At 35.3% G+C, this 9,763-nt stretch overlaps 1 protein-coding gene across 1 annotated transcript in view; it reads right to left on the bottom strand.

Moving 5' to 3' along the window:
• Positions 1-5,640: 5,640 nt before the first annotated feature.
• Positions 5,641-9,763, bottom strand: part of LOC148416255 (cilia- and flagella-associated protein 337-like) — a 35,875-nt gene continuing 31,752 nt past the window's right edge. Inside the window, exon 18 of the mRNA XM_088428454.1 lies at positions 5,641-9,155. Coding sequence (XP_088284580.1) covers positions 9,048-9,155 — 108 coding nt within the window. The 3' untranslated portion in view covers positions 5,641-9,047. The remainder of the gene's footprint in view (positions 9,156-9,763) is intronic.

Genomic DNA, 9,763 nt, shown 5'->3' with positions numbered 1-9,763 from the left:
AAATTGCAAATTAAAACGTCAAGTTAGTGTGTCTGCGTGTCTTAATGTGGGTCAACATCTGTTACTGTTGCATGATGCTTAAGCCCTAAAATCAGAGATTGTAAGCAAGCTATGGGAATCTATGAAGTTGTACAATTTTGTAGTGATGTAATTAGCCCAGGCTCCAAGACATACAATTTGTATTTCCATCAGAATTTTCAATAAGCATAAAGGAAATAAGGAAAAAAATAATCATCTAGACTCACCAAAACAATAAATGTGTAAATATATGTGCATTAACCCAGTGCCAACAAGTCACTGTCTTTCACTAAACTTTCTTTTGCATATTAATGATTACTTAGTAATTTGCAGAATGTTTGAAAACATCTCAGATGTGTTCGTATATTTTTTAGTTGGCGTAGCGCAGCTTGACTCAGATGTCCCCTGAAGCGACGTTCTTCGTCATGTGCCATCTCGGTAATGAATGCGCAGATTGGCAAGAGAAGCGAGAGCTTTACAGAGATGCTCAATGGATCGGAGGAAGCAGGACTGTATGCCAGTTACGAGTGCCAAAGATTATGTAACTAAATGCTTGCTATAGAATGCTTCGGTTCATGTCAACCTTCCAGTCTTTTTTTAAAAAAAAAAAAATATATATATATATATATATTTTATATATATATATATATATATATATATATATATATATATATATATATATATATATATATATATATATATATATATATATAAATTAAATCTATTAATTAATTCAATCTCAAATTAAATCTAAATGTGTAGAGAAATGTAAAAATGATTGTATCTTAATGCTCTCTCTCTCTATCTATAGCTATAGAAGCTATCTAGCTATAGAATGCTTCGGTTCATGTCAACCTTCCAGTCTTTTTTTAAAAAAAATATACATATATATATATATATATATATATATATAAATTAAATCTATTAATTAATTCAATCTCAAATTAAATCTAAATGTGTAGAGAAATGTAAAAATGATTGTATCTTAATGCTCTCTCTCTCTATCTATATATATATATATATATATATATATATATATATAGAGAGAGAGAGAGAGAGAGAGAGAGAGAGAGAGAGAGAGAGAGAGAGAGTGTGTGTGTGTGTATTTTTTTTTAATCAAACAAGACTCTTAACATCTACTACATATTTCAGATTGAGCACTGAAATTAGTCATCAAAACTTAGTGGACCTTGCTAAACATACCATACCCAAATAATTGTATGATTGTGATGTAGTAATATACATCTGAAATGCATCATACTTAGAGATCTGTCTACTGCATGGGTGTCCAAGCTTGGTCCTCAAGGGCCGCTAACCTGCATGTTTTTGAAGATTCCGTCCTCCAGCACAGCTATTTCAAAAGGCCAGCTCATCAGCTATGGAGAAGTGACAGTGCCAAAATTAAATAAATAAATGTACCATTCAATAATTAAATAAAAGTGTCATTAAATAATGTTTAATTAATCAATAGTGCAATTAATTAAATGTTTCATTACTTATTTCATTAATTACATAAAATACTAATTAATTAAACTTTATTTATTTGGACACAATTAATTAATTATAGTAATATTCATTACACATTGAATGACCAAGACAATTATTTATTAATGACATTTTTAATTAATGACACTGTTGCGGCATTTCATGCATTTAGTTCAACTAACAAACGCGCTCGTCAAACTTTCATGGGTAGGTCCTAACACCTTATTGGTTGCCCTGCTTTTCAAACCATGACGGGTCCGAACACCTGTTTGGTTACCCTTCTCTTTAAGACAAGACAGAGCAGGGTAACCAATCGGGTGCTAAGATCCACCCATCAAACTCTGACGAGCAAGGTTGACAGATAAACCAAATGCATGAAACGATTAAAAAGTCTCAAAAGTTTGACAAAAATCTGACTTTGCATTGTGGAGTTCGAATCACACATCTAAATAGTGAGATAGTTGTTTGTTAATGACAATAATAGTCAAACTGACTATTAGTATAATAGTGTATCGACATATTCTTGTTTTTGCGGTGTAAAACAACTACCCGCATGTTTGTATTCATACATTTTCACAATATTAAATCGTATTTTCTCGGTATGCTAAAATTAACCATGCATCAACACCACGATGAGGGGTAAATAACATGACAAATGTGAATTTGATTTATGGGAATTATGAAGCAGCCTGGCAGCCTGAGCTGCAATGTGCATTCTGACTCAAACTAAATCACCTGCCATAAAACTCATACATATAAATGAAGCTATCTTTAAAGTGGACTAAAAGAATAGGGATGCATGTGTCCTTTCACAAGATGAGGCAATATTGCAAAGCAGACCCTATTACTTTGTGGATCGTGCAAAACTTTGTTTGCATCCACTCTGTAATATACAATGCAATAAACACCACTTTCATTATGAGTTAATCTCACCAATGAGTAGTGTTGGGCTTCAAAACTGTAATGTCTTATTGATTACTGTCATTTCAAAGAAATGTGTTACTTTGCAATATTACTGTATTTGAAATGTAAGGCATTACACTACTATTGCATTACTTTCATTACGTTGCATTACAACAACTGGAAATACATATTTGTCATTCAAAATGTAGCTCATTACGTTCATTACACATCCAGTGGAAGGTTGGCTTAAGCATAAAAACAATACAAATCATTTAATATGTATTGTATGCATTGTAAACCTTTGAAGACAAGACAAGATACAAAATCTTTTTGGGTGTTTTAAGACCTTTATTACTTAGTTTCACATCACCATGATGCATTGTTTATGCTTCAGGCAGAAACAGTTAGTGCAGTCCACAATTTCAATATTAATATTCACATTCAAGTCAATTCAGTCGGCTAGGTTGAGGACAGACGTTTCAAAAATAGATGGTTCCGGTAGGGCTAACGTTAGCAGCGAGCCTACATTATCGTTATTGTGTTTAACATACAGTTTAACATGAGTTTTTGTATGCTTCATCGTGATACACATTGACCACATGTATTGATAGACTATTATTAATAACAATTGTCCAGTGAAAATCTGTGTCAGCTGACCTTGTCATTATTGCTAGTAGCGACAGGGATCTCGCTAACACGTTTTGAAATGCTGGCAAATTCACTGTGGAATGCGACAGCATAGCTTCTACGCACGACATAGTCCACCACGAGTCGCCGAAACTCTTGAGGTCAAAGTGGCATCCCTGAGCAAGAGAACTTTGTTTTATCCCCACTCTCAATCCTCAGCGTGTTTTCTTTTCATTTACTTCACATTGCTATGGACCCGCTCTGAATGTTTTGGAAAATTACTGATGCAATTTGGCGAAGTGGACAGCTCTTATGCATCGCGCATAAAGTGCACCTAACTACTATATTCTTCTTGTCTTTATCTCTGTCGAACTGAAAGTAATGAGCATATGTCCAGCTTGTGTATTATTGTCAATAATCAATCAGTCTGCTGTGGTTGTACTCATTTCTGCTGTTAGTAGATACTAATAACAGGAAGTGAACATTTTGCCCCAGAATTTTCTCCTCCGATCTCGCAGTGTTTTTGGCAAATTTGGAGAAAAAAAACACCTTTTTCAGGTTAAAAATGCACTGTAATGCATTGCATTATTCTCATTTGTACAGAGTAAATATTACTATATTTTTGTGTGCAATGCATTACCCTAGTGATGCATTACAGTAATTACATTACAGTATTTTGTAATGCATTACCCCACTGCCAATGAATATACCTAATTTTCCGTAAACAATATCTTTCACACCAAAAATTATATTAATTTGTCTAGAAGATCAACACACACGATGACAAATATTCACACACACAGGAAATAGGGTGAGTATAGGTTTTTGTGCAAAACTGTTGAGTCAATTTCTCAATTAGCACACTTTCTGAAGCCTCCAGCCAAATAAAACCCCAAATTTTTGAAACAAAACATATTCCTCTCTAAGAATATGATACGTTTCAAAGAACATATCCAAAATTAATTTGTCTTTCGTGACTCCTACAAAGCACATATTCCAAAACTTGGGTACACAAGATGATCGATAGTATAACAACCTAGCCAAAAAGGTTTGTAATGCACTGCACGTCAATCACAGAGTCCATTTCACTTCCCTTTCATTCATCGATGGTCCACTTCTCGAAGGCAGATGAGGAAGATTAGCCACCTCCTAATAGCTCACAGATTTACATAATCATTGTTTAGCCTCAGAGATAACTACGAGGGAAAGGACAGAACAAAATTCAAATACCGTATACAAATACTTGGAAATGCATTAAATGAGACTTTCTATCAAAATTGATGAGATAGCAAAATGAATTGTTCACAAAGTTTTAGAAGTAATCTTCAAATGAAAAAAAAAAGTTAACCTCTGGTGAGACAGTGAGCCTTACTTTCATCTCTCATGGTCGCACTTGTTGTCCATATTACACTGACTACACAGACACATCAATATCACTCCTACATTGGCCACAAACACACACATAGATACGCAAAGATAAACACACACATACACCCACGTACGGATGCGCACACACAAACACACCCAGACACGCACACACACACACATAGTGAAAGCTGGTGATAAAGTGAGGCCTTGGCACTACTCACCTGAGAATCACTGGCTGGCAGCCCAGCATAGCCTTTTCAATTGACCCCACCACCAAAACAACCACTCAAACTTTTCTATTGATCGGCTGTACGATATGTGTTTCCTCTAAAGGCCAAGATACACTAATCTGGTGTCAGCCAATTGTGACCCATAGTGATGGGACGTTTGGATTAGTTGATTTTAAAACATCTTTGTTTTACTCATAAAACATTAGTTACAGTGGACCCCGTGTTACAGCGTCCCTGGCTTATGTTTTTTTTTTCACGTTGCGATGTGGAATTTTGTGGAGTTTTTTCGTCCCCTCTTTATGGTATTTTCCCGGTTTGCGACAAAAACAACTGTCATGACCCTAGGGGGTTGGCTGTATTTGTGTTGTTTTGCCGCCATCTGCTGTCGTTTTTAGGTAGTTGCTCTTATTTATTATTGCCGTCAAACTGCTTCCATGCAACGCATCACTACAATGCCGGTCTGCGATTGGTCGGCGTCTCCTCACGGAGATGCTGTTCTGCTATTGGCCGGCCTCACTTGTTTGAAAATGGCGGAATGGTAAAGCTTTGTTCGATTGCACATATCTTTGAATTTTTTTCGTAGCGAGTACGCTGCAGTTGGCTTTAGAATAATGTCATGAAGGGAGTGTGATGGTCACAAGGCGAGAGGCTACACACTTTCAGTAACAAGGTGTTTCACTTAGAAATGGTGCTAACTTAAAACTCATATTTCATAAAAAAATGTCACAGTGCCAAAGGTACTAATTCATCATTTATACTGTATTTATATATTTAACTGTGGAAAATGCTATGATATGGCTCCTTTAAATAACTGGTAGACTCAATGAAATTATTACTTAATGACTGGCCCTCTTGTGTGCTCTTTAAGTCACTATAGGTCAGTGTTTATCAACTATATTTTGCCAGCCCCCCTCCCCCTAGAAAAGAGAAAACTTTTTGCCCCCCCCCCCCCCCCCCCCAGTCGATGCACTGACTATAAATATGATTATTATTGATGAGAATTGTTTAAGTATACCTACACATGTATCCTTTTTAACATTAACAACAGAAAAACGCAATATAAATCAACTTTCAACAACTGTTAATTATTTTTATCACGTTTATACGGGTTACAGCTTAGTCTAAAATGGAAAAAAAGAAGCAAGTGCATCAAAGTGCCTGAAACTAAAAGAAAATGATGAAAATTATTCATTTATTGCAATTACATTCCACATGACAAAAACAAAGCCTTTTTCCTGGGATCATCCACGCGCCCCCCAGGGGGGCCCGCCTCACTATTTGAGAAGCAGTGCTATAGGTCATGGCATACTGTTGGTACAGTCTGTGAACCAAGTCACATTATTTTTATTCAACACTACAGGAATTTTTTTTCTGAAATTTTAATTGAATTTACTGCAGCACTCTGATGATATCTTATTGCACATTAATTTGTCACATTAGTTGAGAATACAAAGACAGAGTCGACAGGTTGCTGTCAATTATTTAGTCAAAAACAGTATTATAAAATAAAATGCTACTTTAGCTTTGCTGGCTTCATCGCCTCGTTAGAAAGCAATTGTAGGCACAAAACGCATTTTGACAAATTTCAAAATTATTATATTTTTAAAAATATACTAAACTGGTTGAATTCAGTCATGAATACTTTCACAACTTAATATGAAATCAAATGAAACTAACATGTATTTATCCAAAATATTTTTTATTAGTAACGCAAATTATTTTGCGACCCCCCCCTACAGTCAGGCCACAGAAGCCCGGGTGTCCGTGGACCCTACTTGAAAAAACACTGGTCTAAACAGGCAAAAACGGGCAAAAGTGTCATTAATAGCCATTGCTTAAATTCTTACGTACCCTTAAATTTCTCTAAAATCCTGAAAATTTGTGCCTATTTAGGACTTAAAAGTAGAAACGCACGCATCTAATAAAGGCCATTTTTGCCTGTTTAGACTCTCAGTCTCAACAAGAGGACTGTTTGTTGTTGTTGTTGTTTTTTTTAAGTGCCAGGAAACTAAATGGTGATCATCAAGAAGATATGTAGGACCAATAACTACCATTAATCTTAATTAATCTTCATTTTCCTAGTGTGCACATTCGTGTGATTTTATAAAAAAATTACATTTAAAGTCACCAAGAAAAGACGTACAGTTGCAATTAAGACAAACATGTGCCCTTGACCATTTTAAGGCAATGAAACAACTTAATAACGTCATTAAAACAAATGCACAAACAAGTCAATATACTCAGCCTGGTACATCTATTCATTAACTGCTACTTTCAGATACTCCACTGACTCCCCAATATCATAAGTAATAAAACAGTCTACTCCACTAAAAAGTATGGTATATGTTTGAACTGAATTAACCTTTGTTGTACTCACAATAATTTTCACGATAAATAGCTCTCTGAGCACCACACAGCAAACCAAACAAAATCAATTTTGAGGAAGAGCACAGGTTGCATTTTTATGGTAAGCAATGATATCTTATAATTCCAAACTTGCCTCTATAGGGAGTACAACCTTGTGAATTCTTACAACCAATGAACAAAACAAAACAAAAAGATCACACATATAGCCACTCTGTTTAAGTTATTGTTGCAGATAAGGAGCAACCTAGCCCTACTGACTTTAAGGCAAGATGCTGTGTACTGCCTAGATTGGTCACTAGCCAATCGCAAAGCACTATGCTAACTACTATGCCATCATGCTGCATGAAAAAATATGCTCCATCAAATAATCAATGATCATTTAAAATCCACCACAGTAAACAAAAATATAATAATTTTGTTGGGTTAAAAAAAAAAAAAAAAAGACTCGTATAGTTTTAGAAAAGCACATTTTCCAAGGACCCCCCCCATTGCAAATGTTTACAGAAATGAACAAACAAACAAAAATCTTTTAAGACATTTTGGTTGTCCATCATTGTGTTCAATAATTCCAAATTCAATGTTGTCATCTTTGTATTTTCTTCGTTTGGACAGCTTTTCTCTTGTTTTATTTTTTGTTTTTTCTCACTGACACACACATCCATAGCTAAGTAGATAAAAAATATATATTAAACTGTTTGAATTAATTGATTTATTGAAGGGTCATGAACACAAATGTAAAATTTTTATGAACGCATTCCATGACAGAGACGTATTTTTTTTAAGTGTCCGGACATTCAATCCCACATACTTAAATATTAAATCGATACTTAAGCATGTGGGATTGAATGTCGAACCTCTTACAAAACATGAAAGTATGTCTCTGTCAGTGAATGAGTTAATAACCTAAATGATTTCATGGACCTCCTGTAGGCAGGCCACAGAGCCCTTCCCTTGATTGGATGGTCATTCATAGAAAACACAACTCCTACAAACACTCTCCAACCACAGAGTAGAAGTCGTTCTCCCTATTGCTGTGCTCTATCTCCTATTATTTAAACATGGACATATTAAATTATTGCTTTGACTGATTGGGTGGTTTTATGGTCAAGCCCCGGTCGTTTTGGAGAAGATGGGTTATATAACATCCAGGATGAAATATTTTTTTCCTGCACTGTAGTATCCCAGCTAGCCCATCACACAGTTTTGATTTTACATCTCATTAGAATCGAATATCACACCTCCAGCTGATAAATGATACAGTAACTATGACCCATACTAAGATTTATCTGGTCCCCAGACTGCTACTGCTGACGTAAGTTGAGTACATCTTTTCACTTGACTTAAAGATGCCATCACTTATTTTGAGAGCTGATCTAATGTCAAAATGTACCTTCCTGAATAATAGTAACAAATACTAGCTCACATGATTTACTTGACTTGAAAAACTTCCCCCCCAGCTTCACCCGTCTTGTGTTGTTTTCTATCAACATGTCACGATGAAAATGCGGCTCTATGATGAGCTTGAGCATGCAACTCTTATGGCAACAAAATATTTTGGAAATGGATTGGTACGTTCCTGTAATAAGCCTAAATGCTGCAAAATGTATCTTGGGAATTTGAAAAAAGGAAACTTATCATTATTTTTTTTTAATTCAAATTGCACGAGGGAATTATAAATATTTAACTGGTAGATTTGGATGTTTTCCAGGGGAAGATCATTTGATCGTACATACCTTGAACACACACTTGGGTTAGGCTTAAGATATACGCTCAAATACAAAAAGGCAACATTTCAAATATAAAGTGTTGATGTTCAAAAATACATCCATTATGTATTTACAATCAATGTTTTATCTTTGAGTGCATTACTTCTATAGAATACATTCACAAATTGTTGACTGAGAAAATTCTTTCAAACATTTTACCTCTTTGCAACCTCAGTTGTTCTTCGCTATAAAAGATCACAAGGACATCTTGAAATCACTATCATGGTTTCAAGAAAACTTGCAAAGTAACGAGTCACCAGGACAACCTCTGTCCTTTTTCTCATCATTTTTCCACCTCCTTGCGTTCTACTGTGTTGTCAGGGTGTTTGTCATTATAGGTGTCCCGCTGTGGGTGAACACATGCAGGCTCCATGATGCTCCACTGGTTTTCCTGATAGAACATCAGTGAAGAAGCAAAAAAGTCAATTTTAGAATATTGTCCCAAAATTCACATAGTAGTTGTAAGCTATTCAATGTGCACATTGCTTTCACCATCTATGACTGGATGAGATTGGGTTTTAAAAGACTGCAGAATGAAGGTGATTGCTTTTTACTACCAAAACAGCTACAGTGAGATTCTATGAAAAAGTTTTGGATAGCTCCTATGGCTTTTTGTAATAACTTGATTCCAGAGGTGGACAACTTACATTTTTTTTGCTGGTTTGATATCCATCATTCATCAGAGCCCCGCCCCCGTTATTGTTAGTGGGTCATTTTTCAAGCCAGACGAAATTGTAATTATAGGTCCATCGGTGTGTTTTTGCCCAACCTTCCGCCACCACTAGAGGACGACATTTGATCTTTTCTGTCTGGCTGCACTCAGAATAATTATTTTTTCAGTTTTCATATTTACACCTAAGTTTGACACCATGTCTGTGGTTCTACAGTTACACTGTAATTGAAATACAATACAGTTATATAAGTGTAACACAAAATCAAACCCAGTTAAGAGGTTAAACCCTAGGATATTATACACATGTTTAATACAGAGGACAAGAG

Source organism: Hippichthys cyanospilos, chromosome 11, assembly GCF_059441005.1.
Source record: "Hippichthys cyanospilos isolate Australia breed blue-spotted pipefish chromosome 11, RoL_Hcya_1.0, whole genome shotgun sequence".
Classification (NCBI taxonomy): domain Eukaryota; kingdom Metazoa; phylum Chordata; class Actinopteri; order Syngnathiformes; family Syngnathidae; genus Hippichthys; species Hippichthys cyanospilos.
This window is presented reverse-complemented; position numbering and strand designations above follow the sequence as displayed.